The sequence below is a fragment of the Ambystoma mexicanum genome, chromosome 3q, assembly GCF_040938575.1.
Source record: "Ambystoma mexicanum isolate Mex_15411 chromosome 3q, UKY_AmexF1_1, whole genome shotgun sequence".
NCBI lineage: Eukaryota > Metazoa > Chordata > Amphibia > Caudata > Ambystomatidae > Ambystoma > Ambystoma mexicanum.
In genome coordinates, this window is record NC_090926.1 from 1006775707 (window position 1) to 1006796670 (window position 20964).

The 20964-nt window shown below is 48.6% G+C and overlaps 1 protein-coding gene across 4 annotated transcripts in view; it reads left to right on the forward strand.

The window, feature by feature from the left end:
* Window positions 1-20964, forward strand: part of AATK (apoptosis associated tyrosine kinase) — a 618216-nt gene that overhangs the window by 472516 nt on the left and 124736 nt on the right. For all 4 annotated transcript variants that reach the window (XM_069655173.1, XM_069655172.1, XM_069655174.1 and 1 more), the window contains exon 4: window positions 18381-18460. In XM_069655173.1, coding sequence (XP_069511274.1) covers window positions 18381-18460 — 80 coding nt within the window. The remainder of the gene's footprint in view (window positions 1-18380; window positions 18461-20964) is intronic.

Consider the following 20964-nt stretch of genomic DNA (forward strand, 5'->3'; position numbering starts at 1 on the left):
ACCAAACAAGGAGAAAAGAAAGGAGTGCCTAGGGACACTTACATCTCCAGGACAGCACATCTTTTCCTTTCGGGGGGAGCCTTGATAGAGATTTGTTACAACCGAATTTGTGAACTTGAGAGGGAAGTTACCCGATGGGTTTTGAGGCAAATTTATTGAACTGTGAAACCAAGGATAAGTTATCCTGTGGGCCTTTTGAACTAAGAGGAGTGAATGTGTAGGTTGTCCAGGGACACTGCGGAAAATGTATTAAGTTTACTTGTTGGAGAAGCCATCCTGGTGCTTGTAATAACATTGGGTTAGGCTACGTTTCGCTATGCTTTTGGCCACAACCACTTCCTATTCGAGCTCTTCGCTCCTCCACCTCCAACTCCCTCAAGGTCAGTCTCTTCTCCAAGCCACGAGTTGGTGGTAGATCTCTGGAGCCTCCCTCTGGAACAGCCTCCCTGCCTCTCTGAAACTTGAGTAGAACCATCTCTGGTTCCGGAAGCACCTCAAGACCTTCCTCTTTGCTTCTGCCTTCTCTCTTCCTCTCTGATACTGCAATGGTCACCTGGCTACCCTCTGATTTCGGGTCCAGGTCCCTACCCGCACAGTTACACACCCGCAGTTCCTCCTGGCAACCCTTGCACATGGGTCTGTAACCCTACAGTCCCCCTAACTGCACTTTTGGACACCTGCTGCCTGCACTTACCCTTGCACCTGCCACCTTCTGGCTGCACTTCGTGTTATTGCTTGAATCCCATGTACGGCACTGCCCCCTCCCCTGCACTTGCTCAATCTCAATGTCACTTGGCCTAGTAAGATTGTTGCCTCCGTCCTCACTCTATTCCCCCTTTATTGCCTCGTTGCACCTTGAAACACCTGTGTATATGCACGTTACAAATGCCATATCATATCATACCAAATAGCGCTAGTTAATAATTCTTGAAATGAGCATATCCATGCCTGTCTTTTCATCATACTACTCAGGTTTCTGAGAGTGCAGAGATCGTTTTTTTACAATAGGAAAGATTGAAACATCCTTAAACGAGGAAGGAATTATACATAAGAGCATACGAAGGTAGACAAGGCCAAGATTAAGGGAGAAGCCAAGGAAAAACTGAATGAATATGTTTTAATGGGAGATGATCATGAGGAGCAGCAGTAGGTTTAGGTCATTAGAAGAGGAGAGCCGGTTCTAACTAAGAAAAGATAGAAGAGGACTGAGAGGAGACAGTGACAAAGATGAAAGCAATGAGCAAAAAGAAGCCTGTCAGTTTCAGAAATAAAGTTTTCAAAATTAGAGGCAGAAGTAAGGAATTAAGAGCAGGCTCAGAAGCCCCATGTGTCAACAGTTTATTAAGAATAGCAAAATGATGGTGGGAATGAGGCGAGGGAAGTAATAAGAGACTGTTAATAAAGTTGCTTAGTATGAAAGAGTTCACACTCGTAGGAAGAACTCAACTAAGGAAGGCTGAGATCAGCGAGAAGAGTTAGACTTTTCCAGTGCTTCACAGCTTTAAGAAGAATGTGATGAGTAGCTTGAAGTGATGAGGAAAGTCAAGGTTGAGGTGGTTTACGCGAAGGAACAAAAGATTGCAAGAATGATGTAATATCTGTACTCTGACACTTCCGTTCTATCCTCAGTTAAGAGAATTCTGAAATGGAAGGAAGAGAGGTGCACTTTGGAAGTAAAAGATGAAACATTATAGTTGGGGAGATCACAATGCATAAATGAGCACCTACTATAGTGAAATGTATATATGCGAAGAAAAATGCCATATTTAAAAACAAACCCTGAAACTACATCCTGGGAAAAGCATTTTTTTAAAAAGCTACGTGCAAGGGAGTATGGTAAAATCAGCAGCCCATCTACAACACGAGTGTATTTGTTCACAGTAGATAACAAGGTCAAGAAAACAAATCTGTTCAGTTGTATGGAAGTATCCAGCAACCTTAATTAAAGGGAAGACAGTCCAATCTAGGATGAAAAGCACAGCATTTCACATGCAAGTAAAAAAAAAACGAATTGGAGTCTACAGTGTATGTTTTCCTTTACAGGACTGATAACGAGCTTTGTACAAAGAAACACAGATGTGAAATGTAAAATTTGATAGGAGCTTGATTGCAAAGAAAATATTATTATGTCACCCTCTTTAAAGTGGCAATTGCCATGGTGAACAGAAAGACACGCTGCGTTGTAAATAAAACAGCAACTTTGTCCTAGGAACTAAGGCAATTTATATCCCAACAGCTAAAGTCCTGGGGATGGATTTCCCAAGAAATGAAACGGACTTTGAAGCTGGACTATAACACCTATGACATTTCCTGGATTCAAACATGATATGATATATGGCATTTATATTGCACCTATACACAAGTGTTTCAAGGCGCGACAAGGCGAGGGAGGAGAACAGAGGGAATACATGGACAACGATCTTACTAGGCCAGGTGACAAAGAGATCGCGCAAGGGCAAGAGATGGGGAAGGGGAAAAGTGCGGGGGTCGGGGGCAGTGCAGTACATGGCATAAACAGTCAAAATAAATAGAATAAATAAAAGCAAAAAGTAAAAGGTGCGGCTAGCTGGTGGCAAGTGCATGGGTAAGTGCAGACATCAGGTGTGAAGTGCTGGTAGGGGGATGTAGGGATACAGAAACAGTCCCCAGTGCGGGGGATGCCAGGGAGGCAGTGCCAGTGTGTAACTGGCAGGGGAGGGGACCTGGGCCCGAGCTCAGAGGGTAGCCAGGTGACCAGTGCAGTTTCAGCCAGGAGTTCAGCTGGGGAGATGAGAGAACGCAGAAGCAAAGAGGAAGGTTTTCAGTTGCTTCCGGAACCGGAGATGGTTCTCCTCAGGTTTCAGGGAGACAGGGAGAACCCAGCCGAAGAAAGAGATCTACCACCAACTCGTTGCTTGGAGAAGTGACTGACCCTCAGGCAGCTGGAGGCGGATAGGCGGAGAGCTCGAGAAGGAAGATATTTAGGAAGAGAGAGTTGTAGCTATTGAGGCCCCAGGACCCAGAAGGCCTTGTGGACAATGCAGAGGGTTTTGAACTTAATCCTCGCAGCAACTGGGAGCCAGTGCAGAGATTTCAGTCCTGGAGAGATACGATCCCTGGGCTTGAGGCCAAGGACAAGTCTTGCAGTCCTGTTCTGAATGAGTTGCAGAGGGCGGAGAGTAGACGCAGACAGATTTAGAAAGAGGCTGTTGCAGTATTCCAGCCTGGAGAGAACCACAGCTCTGGAGACAGTGAGCTCCTGGGGGAAGGAGAGGACAGGAGAATACCTCTGAGGAGGTGCAGCTGGTAGTGTGACTACTTAGAGATGTCAGAGATGTGAGGACAGAAGGGAGAGAGTGGGAGCAGGAAGAGGGCCAAGAGAGGCTCAAAGGCTCTCCTAGTTCTAGAAACAAGTAAATGCAAGGAATAGATTCTGAGCAGTGGCCTGCTCCCCAAGTAATCAAATCTTCCCATCAGCCAGGTCCTTCCAGGAGGAGGAGATTCACACTTTTGGAGACCTGGGATCTGACTCATGTGACAGGCAGATGGTGGAATCACTGAAGAGGGCAGATCTATGTCAACAAATGGCTTGGGGCAGCCTAATTTCGAAGACCCTTCTGACAAGCAGTCCCATGGAACTTCAAAAAGAGTTACACCAATTGTTCTGGAGACGGCCAGGGGATGGTATGCCATTTCATGTTGTGATTCATCCCATTATATTTAAAGAAAAAAATGCATTATGTATATTTTGCACTTGAGTTTATAACCTTTCACGGAAATGTTGTGTAGAGGAGGAGCCAAGTACCCCCACTCCACCTGTCCCGCCTACAGTACCTGAAGTATGAACCAAAGTGTGTGACGTATACTACACCTATCAGAAAGCAGGAAGAAGAGCAATGACTCTGTGCAGTACCCATAATAATACCTATACCTAAGAGGATATGGGAAGTAAAGTACCCATTAAGAAAACCTTACCTACATCTAAGACAATATGATGGCCATTTGAACGCGATTCCTGATGAAATAAAGAAACTGAATGACCAAGGTGAATGGTGACGTCATACAAAATTGAATCGACCCCATATAGAAGATAACCAGACAAGAGAGGCAAGCGTTTTATAAAGAATAAAGAAGTACCAAGGATAATTGACATCTTGGGTTCAAGATACAGAGATTTATGCCATAAGTATGATGAAGATACTTAGTTTAACCGTGTACAGATGCAATAAAACGCAGGCAGCAAAGCAATCATGAAGCTTGCCAAATGCTTATAGTAAATAGATCACGGCAAGTGCCAACATATACATATATACCTCATAGATACATATGGATTGAATAAAGAGTGAATGTTCTACTACGTGGTGTCCAGTCAAAGGGTCGAATACATTGATTCGAATTACAATAGTTTCGAGTCAAAGGACTGAAAAGAAAAAAAAGGTTGTATGCCTTTTTTTAAATGTATTTTTATTTTTTGGCTTCCGTATAGGGAAGAAAAACGTGTTTTTTGCACCAAAAACCAGGGTTTGGGGGTGGGAACCCCCCTAAACAAAATAGAAACAAAAGAAAAAACATTCAACCTTTTTTTTTTCTGGTCCTTTTGACTCGAAACTATTGCATTCAAATCAATTGCAGTCGACCCTTTCACCTACAACCCTACTACATTATATAGCAGTCTTGAACAACGAGGAAGGCCTCAAATTCAGTGTCGCAGTTACAAAAACAATTGAATTAAACAGAATATATTTCAGCTAAGGAGTTGGATGAGCCAAGAGAGCCAACGTCTAATCGGAACTAGTATTGGCTGACATTAGATACAATTAATGTGAAGGAACAGAAGTTCCTGTTCAAGAAGGTCAAGTGAAAACAAAAGATGTCAGAGGACTATTGGAGAATAAAACCAAATACATGAAAAGGTTTAAAGCATGGTGTCCAGTCACGTGATGGAAGAAAGTTGGAAGCATGAGGAGATAACACCTATGCACGGAAGCCAGACAGTACCCATACTCCTTAAAAAATCCCAGAGAACAGCACAGACTCAAGGCAAACTTCAAAAACTAATTGACACTGAACCATTGAGGTGATGATGGAGTATACTCTTAATTGGTGGTAAGCGGGTATCAAGACAAGCTCACCCGCACCTGGTTGTTCAGTCTGTGTGCTGCTCACGTAGGTGGAAAGTTACTGACGGTGGGTTAGAAGCCAACCAATTGTAGAGGACCACGTAGTTGGGGTCCTATAGTTTGTGTAGCCAATGGGACGTCGAACATTTAGTGACATTCTTAGTGGCCATTTTGAAGGGAGGGCTTAGTTGCCCCACATGATGTGAAGTATCCAATTATTTCTCTCCGTTACTAACAGATATTACACATATACTTAGTAGTTCACTTAGAGCCAATCCCTCTTCCAGATAGGTTTTAGAAGTTTGCTACGCAGGATCACATTGGTAATGACGCAGGTCAACACGTCAGCTATGACCAATTTAGGGTTTAAGAACCCTTTTTCTAATGAAATGATTGAGAGTTGAGTATCGAGTGATTGCTGATGTTCGTTGTACTCCCTGTTTTAGTTACTTACATTAAAACAAACTTTTTGCCAAGCTATTTGTGTCGTCTGAATTATTGATGTTTGATTAAAATCTGCATCCCCAAACATCTAGAGGGTATTGCTACTGATATTAAAGGGCTGGAAGTCTCCAGTTCACTTGGTAGCAGAGATTGATGGGTAGATAAGATACCATCGGCCGTCGACATAAGTAACTTTAGGGTCTCGGCAATATCGCACAACCTTTGCTATTCAGCTGACAGGACGTGAAACTCCCCATAGATCGTGTTTAGAATAGGACAAAATCTTGCAAGAAGGGTGTGACGGGGAACGTGGAATCCCGAGTTGCTGGACATGTCCATCTGCCTTTCCTGGGGTCTTCCAAGGATAGTCGACTTGCTCGGCCATTCAGAGGAGCCAGTCCTCTACCCGAACCTCAGCAGCCTGGACCTTCATGCTTGGCTATCGAGAGGCTGAGATACAAGGAGTGGGACTTGTCAGACTATGTGCACCTTTCAGCTCGAAAAACTGCTACGAAATCCAATTATAACTGCAGGTGGCGTACATTTTTGATTTGATGCCGGGAGAGGGACCTGGATCCCTCATCATGTCCTCTATCCCCTGTTTTGGATTTATTTTCTGCTTTCTGTGGCCCAGGTGGGCCTGCAGATTTGCACTGTAAAGGGGTACCTCGACGCTTTTTCAGTATTTAAGATGTCCTCGGAAACGGGGCTCGTTTTTCATATTCCCCACTGTTAAGCAGTTCTTGCAGGGTTTGTGTAACCAGTTTCCTCCCCACCAGTTTGTGGTTCCAGCAGTGGGATTTGAATTTAGTTTTAACGTTTCTTATGGGCACTTCGTTGAGCCCCTGCATTCCTGTTCTATTAGATTGCTCACCCTTAAGGTGATTTTCCTGGTTGCCATCACAACTGTGAGATGGCTGAGTGAGTTCCAGACATTGTCTGTTTTACCTCCCTAATTATTTTTTTCCCTACGTGTGAAGAATCCCAGGGTATTGTCCCTGCTCCTGTGGGGAAAGCCCTTTCTCATGAGGCCAGGGAGGTGAGGCCGATACCCGATGGTCTACCTGGGGGTGGTACTCAGCGGGTGGATGTCATGGGGAGGGAAGCCCTCAGTTGGACCAGTGATGACTATCCTGTGAGAACATGGTATGCACCACCTCCTTCTCTGTCCTCTCACTTACATAATCCTACATATTTGCATACAGTAAAGGAGGACTGTATACGAGGGCAGATCTTTACTGGAGGAACCGAGAGCTGGTAAGTGGCTTACCAGAGAGAACAGGGGATGCTGGCAGAGCCTTGTTGAACAAAGACATAATTTGGATTTATCCTGGCTGGAGAATTGGAAGTCCGGGAGCTAGACCACGCGACCGAAGCAAGAAACATTAGCCGAGAGGGACCAGACCTGGAAAATAGCGAGTAGATGCAGAGAGAGCCGGCAGGTGTACAGAATCCCACAGCAAGCAGTAGCGGTCCTTTAAAGTAACCCAAATCAGTCGCTAATGCCATGAAAGGTGCCTTGGTTGCCGTAGCGGGTGGCAGGGATCCCGAAGAGCAAAGGAGGCAGTTGGAGACAGCTGGGGAACCCCTTGTCCCTTGTTCCATTCTCTGGGGAGAAATGGAAAGCAGACATATGAGAAACAGTGCCTAGCAAGTTAGTGAATCAGGCCTGGCCAAAAGTGACAGCCAACCTGAGAGAGGGGTCTGGGTCCCATATGAAACTGGGGAAGTCGCACGAGAAGACTACTGAAGGGTCAAGGACCCATTGCAGTCTAAGGAAGCACTCAAACAAGATCCTGAAGTCCAAGACAAGTTGGGAAGCACTGAGAAGTCATACAAGGGCCAGGGACCCCAGAAACTAGAGAAAAGAAACGGAGAAGCTCTGGGAGACACCAAAGTATCCCATGGGTGTCTGGGAACCATATACAGAGACGGGGGTGTCCTGGGAAAGCCTAAACAGGTCAGAGACCCACATGAAAGAAAGAGAAGAAACAAAAGAAATTGGGTAAACCCCAAGATGTCCTTTTGCTTTCGATGATTGTGTTCTTATGAGACACAGCTGCAGGATGAGAAAGAAAGAACCACAGTCAAATGTGGAAAGAGCGAGAACAGGATTTGCCGTATGGTCTCAGGAGGATAGCTCAGGGGAAATGCTTTCGCCTAGGACACAAGACGACGCAGAGCGACACAGTTTCGATCTCTGGAATGCGCTTAGAAACCTCTGGGTATTAAGCATGTTATAAAAAACCTATCATATCATATGCTGTTTGTTTTGTGGAAGTGCAACTATCTAAAACCAGAGGATTTGCAAATCAAGTCTGGAAGGATAGTGACCCAGACTTGATAAAACATGTGTGAGGTGAAAGAAGAAGAGGGGAAGGGACTCTGTCCCCCCTCCCCTCGATACTTGAGAATTGTATTTTCTTGTCAAGATTTGAACTTTGAGTACTGAACAATTTTGTTGAAATCCAGAACACGAGAAGCAGTCTTCTGGATCCAGGAGGACACCGTTAACACTTAGTTAATTTGGTGTGTACGGGTTGGAAATAGGTTTAGACGCACAACGGTTGACATTTTACGTTTCCTGACAGAGTCTTTGGTTTTTTTGTTGAGGTAGGTAAACCCCTCTTAAAAATAGGGCTGGATAGGTTTTTCCTTTTCTTTATCTTTAATAAACGTGTTTGCCAACAAATATGCCACCTGTGTCAGACTCGTACTTCTGCTCCCCAAAAGAGAAGGTGACGTTGAGAGTGAGACCCTCCTTTCTGCCGAAGGGGGTCTGAGAATTCCATCTCTCTCGGAAGATCCATCTTCCTGTATTTTTTCATCCACCTCACCCTTGCAAGGCGGAAGGAAGATTCCATCGGCTTGACCCCGTATGGGCCCTTAAGGTCTACTACTCTGGCGAGGAAAGATGACCAGCTTTTCATTGGTTATGCTGGTGCTTGTGCTGGCAGGACTGTGACCAACCAAACCCTGTCCAGGTGGAGAATTCTCTGCATCTCAGAATGCTACGATCTGACTGGTAAGGATGTGCCTGGGGGTCTCAGAGCTCATATTATCAGGCAGGGGAGTGACTGCCACCTCTGCCCAGCCCTGGCTATTTTCCAGGCGGCAACGTGGGCATCCCATGCACACGTTTGCTAAGCATTACTGCTTGGATTCCCTTGCCGGCCAGGAGGCTCGTTTTGGTATGTCAATCCTCCAGAGTTTTCTGGTTTGGGTGGTGTTTGTGCTTCCTCCCTCCTACAGGTGCATGTACTACTATGGGAGTGTATGATGGATGAAGAATCCGTGGGAGGAAAGCATCCATTCGAAGAACAAATGACTTGTCTCTCAGTAATGTTCTTTCTGATGGCTGATCCTTGCACGGATTCCTCGTCGCCCTCCTTACCTGCCCCTCTCTGCGGGATGCTAGTACACCATCGGTTCTACGGTCCATTAGCTTCATAGGGCTAGGGATAAAGGGTGGAACTGAGGCCACGGAGCGCAACGCCATTGTACATACTGACCCTGATGTCATGTCCTGCGTGGGGACTCGGACAGAGCCGACACAGAGCTGAGCTGCGCACCCTGGTGGCAGAAAAGTTTCCGGAGAGCAGCTGCGCTGTGATAGGGATATTATTGATAAGGAATCTGTGGGAGGAACATCCATCAGAAAGAACATTACCGAGAGAGAAGTAATTTGTTCATCGACATATACCCTATGTCGTACTTATGCGAATGCTATGTTTAAATTTCCGTACTGCAGTGTTTCTAGTATAAGCCCGCTACCCTATCTCTAAGACGAACCAAAAAAATGGTTGGGGAGAGCAAGGTGGGACCACTTCACGCCAGGGAATGTGCGCAGCTGTACTGCTGTTGAAGCTATAGTTCTGTGCAAACAAAGGGGGGGTCTGGGAATCTCTCTACCAGCACGAACACAGCCCAATGACCTGTTCTTGGGTGAATAACCCCTGGGAGAGACTCTACCAAGTCTTTAGCTCACTGTCCTTTACACAGAGAAGAAATTTCCCCGCATATCAGCCTTTGTCCTGCCCAGGGGCAGTCCAGCGCCGAAATGCTAGGCAATTCTCCTCTGAACAAGAGTACCATCAGTAACCCCATACACGTGTTTCAGCCTTGTTGGGCATCATCAGTGAGGTGAAACTGTTGCCTCTCTAAGAACAGTGAGCAAGGGGTCCACGTCTGGATTGCCCTGTCAACTTAGGGTGAAACCCAAAGTTAACGTATGCAAACAAAGGGGGGGTCTGGGAATCTCTCTACCAGCACGAACACAGCCCAATGACCTGTTCTTGGGTGAATAACCCCTGGGAGAGACTCTACCAAGTCTTTAGCTCACTGTCCTTTACACAGAGAAGAAATTTCCCCGCATATCAGCCTTTGTCCTGCCCAGGGGCAGTCCAGCGCCGAAATGCTAGGCAATTCTCCTCTGAACAAGAGTACCATCAGTAACCCCATACACGTGTTTCAGCCTTGTTGGGCATCATCAGTGAGGTGAAACTGTTGCCTCTCTAAGAACAGTGAGCAAGGGGTCCACGTCTGGATTGCCCTGTCAATTTAGGGTGAAACCCAAAGTTAACGTATGCAAACAAAGGGGGGGGTCTGGGAATCTCTCTACCAGCACGAACACAGCCCAATGACCTGTTCTTGGGTGAATTACCCCTGGGAGAGACTCTACCAAGTCTTTAGCTCACTGTCCTTTACACAGAGAAGAAATTTCCCCGCATATCAGCCTTTGTCCTGCCCAGGGGCAGTCCAGCGCCGAAATGCTAGGCAATTCTCCTCTGAACAAGAGTACCATCAGTAACCCCATACACGTGTTTCAGCCTTGTTGGGCATCATCAGTGAGGTGAAACTGTTGCCTCTCTAAGAACAGTGAGCAAGGGGTCCACGTCTGGATTGCCCTGTCAACTTAGGGTGAAACCCAAAGTTAACGTATGCAAACAAAGGGGGGGTCTGGGAATCTCTCTACCAGCACGAACACAGCCCAATGACCTGTTCTTGGGTGAATAACCCCTGGGAGAGACTCTACCAAGTCTTTAGCTCACTGTCCTTTACACAGAGAAGAAATTTCCCCGCATATCAGCCTTTGTCCTGCCCAGGGGCAGTCCAGCGCCGAAATGCTAGGCAATTCTCCTCTGAACAAGAGTACCAACAGTAACCCCATACACGTGTTTCAGCCTTGTTGGGCATCATCAGTGAGGTGAAACTGTTGCCTCTCTAAGAACAGTGAGCAAGGGATCCACGTCTGGATTGCCCTGTCAACTTAGGGTGAAACCCAAAGTTAACGTATGCAAACAAAGGGGGGGTCTGGGAATCTCTCTACCAGCACGAACACAGCCCAATGACCTGTTCTTGGGTGAATAACCCCTGGGAGAGACTCTACCAAGTCTTTAGCTCACTGTCCTTTACACAGAGAAGAAATTTCCCCGCATATCAGCCTTTGTCCTGCCCAGGGGCAGTCCAGCGCCGAAATGCTAGGCAATTCTCCTCTGAACAAGAGTACCATCAGTAACCCCATACACGTGTTTCAGCCTTGTTGGGCACCATCAGTGAGGTGAAACTGTTGCCTCTCTAAGAACAGTGAGCAAGGGGTCCACGTCTGGATTGCCCTGTCAACTTAGGGTGAAACCCAAAGTTAACGTATGCAAACAAAGGGGGGGTCTGGGAATCTCTCTACCAGCACGAACACAGCCCAATGACCTGTTCTTGGGTGAATAACCCCTGGGAGAGACTCTACCAAGTCTTTAGCTCACTGTCCTTTACACAGAGAAGAAATTTCCCCGCATATCAGCCTTTGTCCTGCCCAGGGGCAGTCCAGCGCCGAAATGCTAGGCAATTCTCCTCTGAACAAGAGTACCATCAGTAACCCCATACACGTGTTTCAGCCTTGTTGGGCATCATCAGTGAGGTGAAACTGTTGCCTCTCTAAGAACAGTGAGCAAGGGGTCCACGTCTGGATTGCCCTGTCAACTTAGGGTGAAACCCAAAGTTAACGTATGCAAACAAAGGGGGGGTCTGTGATCTGAACTTCCACGCTCTGGCTCCTAGGTCTTCATCAGTCCTCCCCAACCCTTGCCTTCTGCTGGGTTTGTGTTCATGTATGCATTGGGTGTTTATAATGCGCCTATACACAATGCATTGAGACTATTGTTGGCATGTGCTGTGGGTTCTTTGTGGCTACCTGCCCCCATATTTTCATTGTGGGGGCTTTGGGGCAGACTGTCCTCTCCCCGTATTTCTCTGCCTGTGTAGTGGGCGCTGCGGCCTGTCCTGCTCTCCACATCATTCTGGGCCCGTGCTGCGGGTTCAGGCTGACTTTCCTCTTCTCCCCGCGTTCCTCGGCCTGTGCAGTGGTTTCTTTGAAGCGGTTTGTCTACCTCCTCTTTTGCCAGGGTCTGTGTCTCCACTAGGCCCATGTTTATCCCATCGTGTGTGGGGCAAATTCTTTGCTTTGTCCCATCTGTGGGCTTTTCGTGAAGTACAAACTTACAGTCTGAATTTTCACTTGACTTCGAAATGACAGGTGTTACTGTTGCCCAACTCGGTGGTACCCCTTTTCTCCACCTCGGGTGAAAGGCGGGTCGATCGTTGGGTTTAGATCTATGGCCAATATATTAGTTGCGGTGTGTGGTGCATTCACTGGCCGAGGTATGACATTGTTCGAGTGGTGCCCCTCCTCACCCCACATTAGTACTGGGGATCCCACGATGGAAACCATTCAAACCCAGATATCCTCCCACCCCTCCTTTGGTGAAATTCTTTTCTGCATTTTCCGGCCCCCGCAGAGCGGTCCAGCAGTGGGCGAGGAATGTTGTCCCCCAGTCGGAGTACTATTAAAAATAATGCCTTCAGTGTCGGGAGACCAGGAGGACAAGAGGAGGCCTCAGAGGCGGCCGCGGGGCCTGTGCCGCCCGCCATTGTGCCTTGTGTTGCGGCGCTGATGTCACTGGGGCCGGGCAATGGCCGCCTCCGCGCCCCGGCCCTGCGCTCCCCGTGCAGGGCCGTGCAGGGCCGGCTGTGGGCGGCACACAATGGGCCCGTTTGTTGTGAGGTCCACTAGGCTCTGCTGGGATTTGGGAGGGTGGGGGCGGGATATACACTCCAAGGGTAGGGGGTAGCCTCGTGCGGGTGGGGAGCGGCTGATAACTGAGCCGTGAGGGAGCAAATGCCAAAACTGCGCCACATTCGCGGTGTTCAGTGCCCCGTTGCTGGCTTTGGCCAATATTACCGCACGTGCGTTTTTTCAGGTTATTTTGCGCTCTTTGGCCTTTGGAGGAGCCGAGTCTTTACAGGGTTCTGTTGACTGGACTGGAGGAGCTCTCTAACCCGCGTTAAGAGCTCCCTGTCACCCTAAAATCTGTGTTTTTCGGACATAGTTTTGTCAATTTTCCGGATTTTTTTTTAATCAGAAGGTGTCGAAGCAATTTTTTGCTCCTCAAAGTTTTTCTCTCCAGCTGGCAGAATGATAAAACTACAGCCAGGACCCAATTTTACGACCTCAGTTCCTGCGATTTTTCGTTTTTTTTTTCCATCGGTTTGGCGGCATCTGGCGATACTTGTATCGGTGCAAAAGATGGAGGATGACGGCGACTCAGACTGCGAGGAGACTAGACCGCCATAATCTGGAGCAGGCTGGATTTGTGTAGGCGAGGACATGGTAAGAAAGTTCACAGGATGGAGTGCTCACTGTATAGTGTGTCTAACTTGCAAGCAGTGAGGTAGCCTGCGTGAGGGGCAACCCCCATTGCCCCAGGGGGCCCAGCCTGTGATTCTGGCCACACCTCAGTGGACTTCAGATCTGCTCCTGACAGCTGATGGGTGTGCATATGTTCTTGTTTTATGTGCAGGTAAAATATTAGACTGTTTGTGGAACTGCACACAATGTGCAGAAAAACAAGCTTTAGACACAGGCTCTTCTGGGGTGGGTCCAAGTCTTGTATCTGCGCAACTGGTTCAGCAGGATCTCAAGTTGACCAATGCCAAGTACACATTTTCTTAGCTTTTAGGCTGCCATCATATTGCATTCTGGTACTTGTAGGCCAGTATTTCTAAAAATATACAGTGATTCAAAATGATGTACTAACGACACCAGGTCATACAGAACATCGAGAGCCGTTTTTCAGTATATTTTTGTGAAACAAAAGTGTGAATAAAGTAGATGGTTTTCAAAAGTGGGCTGTTCACCTGTTCCAAACGTTTACACTCTGCAGTTATGTTTCATGCAGATTGGTCTTCGACAGAGGAGGAAGCGCCTGCCTAGGATTCCTAGATCATGAACCTAGAACCAAGACATAGAGCGCTCTACCAAAAAAGAGGGGGCAGAGGCCGAATTTGAAGGGAGAGATCCAGGGAGAGCCAGAGAAGCTCATTAATAGCGTTGATCCCATGAGGGCCGGCGCATCTGGCTGCAGAGCCGTGTGGAAACTGGCAGGTGCAGCTTGTGGCCGGGTCCTTTCTGCCTTTCGTTCTTAGACAGTCGACAAGACGAGGACCATTCATTGGGCTAATAGTAACGTCTGTTTTTTGCAAGGCATTGAAAACAACCCATAAAAGTCCAACCGTCACCCTGGCAACGGGAGGGTGCAAAAGTAAACCCCCCATTTAAGAAGAAAAAGGACTCTTCGATCAGGGGAGGTGCTCTTAGGCCCGTGCGCAGGTGCAGGCCTGTCGCTAGTGCCACTCTGGCTACACCAGTGGCAGGATTGCATCCCAGCCAGGCCGAGCAATCCGAGCACCCTTCCGCCGTTCAAACGTAGGCTGTACACCCGTAGGGTAACTCGCAAGACCTGAGACTCGCTCTTCCCCAGCCCTGCTGGCCTTCCAGAAGCACCGGGCTGTCAGGGAGGGGCAGGATCTCCCTTGACAGCTTTCTGGTTTCCGAATTGAGTGTCTAGTGGCGTATTTGGACTGGATCCAGGGTTGTTGGGCAGTGATGACAGTACCAAGATTTAATGACAAGGTGCTCAGTGTCTCCAGTCCTGGGCGCAATGTGGTCTTGTGCCCAAGGGCAATGTGCCTTGGGTTCCTACAGATCGCCCTATATGTGTAAGAGAAGGGGGTGGGGGGTCCAATGTGGCCATAATGGTCTTGAATCCAGTCTAATGCATACTTTGTATTTTTCACCATAATTTTCCCACACTGTGCTGAGACCTTCCTCTGCACCCTGTAACCCCAATGGGTTTGAGTTCAGGCCCTTTGTTGGGCCCCAAGTCTGTTTCTGTGGAAGTGGAGACACAGACCTGGAACAGGCCGACAGGATGGGCCCGGCGGAGCATGTTTCACTGCCTGCTTCTGAGCTACAGCTACTACATGGTCTCCAGCTTTACCACTGCCTACTCGGCCCTGTTACTCCCTTGTTTCTTTCTCAGGACCCTTTGAAGTACTTTGATGTTTCAGTCCCCATCGCTTATTCTGAGAAGATCACACTTTCCTTCCAGTTCGTGTTTATTTTCTATGTGTACCCTTGACCCCACTCCTTTCTTCCATCATGACGTCGTGCTCTACAAGGCCTCCCTTGAAAGGTGCGGGCCCACCGCCTGTCTGTTTTCTCATTGATGTTCTGTCCCACGCTGACATTTGACCCCTGCACCTTGCATATTCACGAGCATTATTGCATGGGACGTGTGCCTTTTGGTCGCCATTTCTGGGCGTTCTTGAATCCTTCTTTGTACTCCAGCATCTGCAGCTGCTTTGTGGTCCTCGGCGGGCGGCATGCCAGGCTGTGCCCAGGTGGCGTGGCCGCAGGGGAGTTGCTAGGTCTGGAAAAGACCCGGGGCTAAGCTGATGTCAGAACTGTTGGGACTGGGGGCTAGCTAGTCTTTTGGCTGTAACTCCTGAGATTCTATCCGGGGCTACAACCAAAAGATCAGGGGCTATAGCCCCCTTAGCACCCCCCCCCTAGCAACGCCCCTGCGTGGCCGGCTGCTTAAGAGGTCTACTGTGAAACCCATCGAACACAGTTTCTATCTCGGCTTCTCCATTTGGACTCACTGTGTGATCCTGTGCCAAAGATTACAGCTCGCGAGGCCCCATTTCCTGTATCGCCCAAAACAGGAGCACCATGAGGCAGGCAAGACCTCGGCGTTGAGCACTAAATGCGAAACTGGGCATTTACTATGTTAAGGTCGCCTCTAGAATTGAGATTACCAGATGACCCCCCCATGTCACTGGGGACACCGCCCCCGGGTTACATTTCCACTTCTGGGAGTTGTAGTCTTGGGTCACTTGCGTAACTTGCGTAACTGGGATGAGGGGATAGCTCTGGGATGAGAAGCTAGAACTGGAAACTAAAACAAGACACTAAGGCGCTCGTCATAGGTTGGGCAGTATACCGCCGGTAATTCACCGGCAAACCTGCCTTGCCCTCTCCTCCACCCAATATCCCGGCATTACTGGGATATTACGGGCAGTGGAGAGCCGGTAAGTTCCCATTGCCATGAGTCCCGTAGCGCCCCATGGGATGGGATTGCCGGTATTACCGGTGCTGGTGATTCAGCAAATATTTGCCAGCAGGGGCCTGATCTAACGGCAGGTCAGGCCTGCCAATAGATCTGTGGTCCCCACCGGCCAACATGAAGTGTCTGGCATAAACGCTGGAGCCGGAATGTCCAGCATTTCTTCCGGCCCGGCCCACTTGTAATGAGGTCCTATGACTATGATGAGATGCTAGGCACTAGGTTGGCAGCGTTAGGACTGGGACGCTAGGACTAGGGTGAAGGATTTAGCACGAGGCTGAGGGACTAGGGCGAGAGTCTTGGAGTGGGAATAGGGTGGGAGACTAGGCAAGAATGAGAGCCTGACTCAGGCGCCATACATCACAGGGCTCTGCAGTTTTATTTTGCTTGTGATTTTGCTGAGAAATGGCATAAGAAAGCATTTGTAAGTAGCACAACATTAATCTATGATGCAGCCAATGCATGGCTATACACTTGCCAGTTGCCATGGCAACCAAATATGCTGTTCAACGCCCCTTCTCTCTCCTCTCTTTGCCAAAGCAAAATGAAAGGCCCGGGCTAATTATTGTGACCCCTGACGACATGGAGTCATCAGGTAGCCACACCCAGGGTACATGATTGTAGGGTGCCTTATAGGGTATTGGCAGATGGATCTGTACTGCAAGGATGGGGCAGTCAATGATGTTGTCAAATTTCCATGGTGACTGTCACCCATTGTGTTGGAAAGTGACAACTCATGGGATTGGAAAGAATGAGTTACTTGGGTGATGGGGCTCCGTGTATTCAGATGAGTGATGGGACCTGTGATACCCCTTACATGGAGGGGCTCACCCTGATGCCCCCCCTCCTGAGGTGATGGGAAGATTGTGGGAGCATGACTGAAGGTACCCACCCAACTCATTGCGGCCGTTTTGCCGCATTTTTAAGGGGGTGGAGAGAGTGCAGGGGTCGAAGTGTACGAAAAGAAGTAGTGGAACTATGTTCCCTGCTGGCCTGCACCCTCTCCCCACAAACCCCATCACCACGTCCCCTTCCGCACACAATACACCCCCCCAAACACTTGTGCAGTGCACTGAAAGGGCAAGTTTGAACTTCTTCCTACACTTTTATTTTCAAACGAAATCATTCCTGAACAGTTTCTTTTTAAAATAAAAATAAAAGTATAGGAGCTGTAAAAGGTCATGTAAAAAAGTAGAGGAGCACGGCTCTCGACCACTGTTGTGGAATGGATGGTGGTGTGGAAAGGGTTATGGGGGTGTGGGGGGGCTTTCACATAAATGCCACGGGAAAGCGGCTGTGATGAGTTGGCCACCTGTGACTTGTGAGAGAGACACCTAGACAAGGCAAGAGCTGTTTTTTCCAGGGTGTGGACATCGAGTGCCCTGCCTTGGTAAGAGAATGGTGCCTAGGAATGAGGGCTGTTTTCCCTGCAAGGACCCCTGACCAGGAAAGAGAAGGTGCTTTTTCTCCCGAGAAGCCCTCCCAGGGAAACGGAAGGGTGTTTTTTTTTTCTCTCCTGGGAGTGCCTTACCGTGGTAAGAGAATGGCGCCTTTTCCCTGGGAGCACTCTGCCTAGGAATGAGGGCTGTTTTCCCTGCAAGGACCCCTGACCAGGAAAGAGAAGGTGCTTTTTCTCCCGAGAAGCCCTCCCAGGGAAACGGAAGGGTGTTTTTTTTTTCTCTCCTGGGAGTGCCTTACCGTGGTAAGAGAATGGCGCCTTTTCCCTGGGAGCACTTTGCCTAGGAATGAGGGCTGTTTTCCCTGCAAGGACCCCTGACCAGGAAAGAGAAGGTGCTTTTTCTCCCGAGAAGCCCTCCCAGGGAAACGGAAGGGTGGGTTTTTTTTCTCTCCTGGGAGTGCCTTACCGTGGTAAGAGAATGGCGCCTTTTCCCTGGGAGCACTCTGCCTAGGAATGAGGGCTGTTTTCCCTGCAAGGACCCCTGACCAGGAAAGAGAAGGTGCTTTTTCTCCCGAGAAGCCCTGCCAGGGAAACGGAAGGGTGGGTTTTGTTTCTCTCCTGGGAGTGCCTTACCGTGGTAAGAGAATGGCGCCTTTTCCCTGGGAGCGCCCTGCCTAGGAATGAGGGCTGCGTTTTCCCGGCAAGGACTCTGACTCCGACTCTGCACCATCTTATGTTATGCTCTATATGTATGTGCAACTTTATGTAACACTGCTGCTCCTAAAACAATGCGCCCGGTTACCCGAGGGTTCAGCCGCGCTATACAAATGAACAAACTAAACTAAACTAGGAAAGAGAACTGTGTATTTTGACATGGGGGTGCCCTGGGTAGCGTTGGGGCTCAGGGGTGGGGGCACAGCTGCATGCTGAACACACCCCACTGACCGCAGCCCCCTTGTTTCTTCTCTCCTATTGCAGTGCAGCTCCTCAAGTCGGCGGACCTGGGACGACACAGCCTGTTGTACCTGAAGGAGATCGGCCAGGGATGGTTCGGGAAGGTGAGCCGACTCCTCTATTACTGAGTACCGTGCGGCTCTGACCGCCTGGCCGGGTCCTGGGGCAAGGGAAGGGACGGCTTGGTGGCTGGCCCAGGGCCAGGGGTGGACTCGCCCGGTGGGCCGGAGACTCAGAAAGGCCAGTATGACTCTGGTTAGGGTTATTCACCAATAAGGCGGGGCTTGTGTCAAACCGCCACATTGGTGCAGGCCTGTGGGCAGGGCGGGGAGTCTTAGTTGCACTCTGTTTCAGTCCCGCGCTACCCACCGGTATCCCAAAAGAGACACTTCCGGCCCTAGCAGGCCACCAGGTTCATTCACCACCTGCACTTGTAGTGCCAACATTTTAATAACATAATTTCAAGATTGGTGAAAAGAGTGCCACTGTTTGGGTAAAACTTCTATTTGTTAATAAACACACTCCGAATCCATGAAACTGTGCCAGGAAGCGCTTATAGAATGTTATTATAGACCACTTGCGGTCCATTATTTCACAGTGAACAAATGTGTGGGGCATTTTGGAGTCAGCATTAGAGGACTTTTAGAGACATTATTTTATATTTAAAGTCCACCCGCCAGTGGCATTGCTAGGGTGGTGGGGGCTATAGCCCCGGGTCTTTTGTTTGCAGCCCCGGATAGAAGCTCGGGCTACAAGTAAAAGGCTAGCTAGCCCCCAGTCCCGACAGTACCGACATTAGCATAACCCTGGATCTTGTCCAGACCTAGAAACATCCCTGCACCCGGCTGATTTTCAAAAGAAACCAAAACCTGAAGAATTCCTAGTTCATTTGGGATGACTCCCATAAAAACCTAGGGTGTCAGTGATGGCGGCTAAAAAAAGAGGACAAACCAAAAAAAGGGGCGGGAGGGGGTAGGGTTGAAAAACTAGGAGAAGAGGGTCAGGCATCAGTAGTGAAAAGGCAGGGTATAATGGGATCAAACCCCCTTAAAAAAAAAAAACAAGGTACGCCGTCAAAATGCCAAGCCATTTTTTTGCTATATTATGTATCGTTTCCACCAGAAACACATATAGCGGCAGTAACAGACAGTGGGTCAATTCCGAGTCAGGGGGCGTACAATGGGCCTCATTATGAGTTTGGTGGTGTGGCCAAAAATGGTGGTAATGCAGTGGCATTACAGCACTGCCGAGCCATGGGTTTGCAGGTAAGGCGGAGGGAAAACCTCCAGCAAAATAAATGCTGCCACCTTACTGCCAAAAACAGCCTATTCGGCAGGCATTACCACTGACAACAGTTACGATATATCCATCTGGTGGTATCTTGGCAGATTTACCGCTGATGTACCACCAAACTTGTAATGAGGCCCAATGTATGGAGCAGGAGATGGTTACTGGCCAGTGGATGGTGGGGTAAGAAGTTGGATCGATCGGACGGCCAGATAAGACGTGACTGATTTTGGACAGGTTAGAATGCAGAGCGAGGTATAGCAGAAAGGTTAGGGAATAAGGAAGAGAATTAAAGTGGGGGTGGGGGTAGGGGGAGAGCACGCCTTCTCGGTTGCATATGAGTGTGGATTTAAACGAGTGGAGAGTTGGAGAGTTTTTTTTTTTAAACTTTTCTTTATTGGCAAGCAGTAGTGGTTGGCATATCACAAGTTACAGTCAAACCAGGACACACAGTTCACAATTAAATCATGAATGAACATCACAAATCACTTAGAGGGTCCCTTATAGCTTCAAACAGAGGTCGAACATCATGGAGTATTTCTCATGTGGCCCGCAATGCCCCCTGGTCGGGAGAGGGGGGAGATGACAAAAGTTCCAGGTCCACTTTACGGTTCAAATAGCTGCAGAACTCCGACCAAATGTTCTGGGGCCTGGCATTACTGGGCAACATGTTAATATAGTCTTCTTCGCAAGATTGCGTCCAAGTGAGGGCCTTCAGCCACATTTCCAGGGAGGGGGGGGATCTGCGTTTCCAGCATTGCAGAATGCATTTTTTGGCCACAGCCGCCGCCACATTCAAAAATTTAGCCTCCCGTTTCGCCTCAGCGCCCTCCCAGAGCCCAAACAAAAGGGACAGAGGTTCAGGGTCCATGCGGAACCCCACTATTTCGGAGAGGGTCTCGAGCACCGCATTCCAAAAAGAGGTAAGTGCCCCACAAGACCAGAACATGTGGGCATGGTCCGCGTTGCCAGACCTGCATCGTTGACATGGGCGGGATTGATCCCGGGCAAATTTCTCAATAGCATGAGGAGTGTAGTATAGGCGATTGAGTAGCTTGTATTGAACACACCTGACTCTGGAATTAAGGGAAACCTTGCGTGTATGCACACACATTTTGGTCCACATCTCATCAGTGATATCCAATCCCAAATCTTTGCTCCAGGCATCCCTAGCAGCGAAGGGGGGGTTTGCAGCCTTCGCCATCAACATTTTATAAAGGGAGGATAAAATGCCCCTAGCACCAGCGGAATTGGAAATGTAACGAACCTCAGGGGACTCAGGGGGTTCTTTCGGGTATGAAGGCCACATGTCGCGGACCGC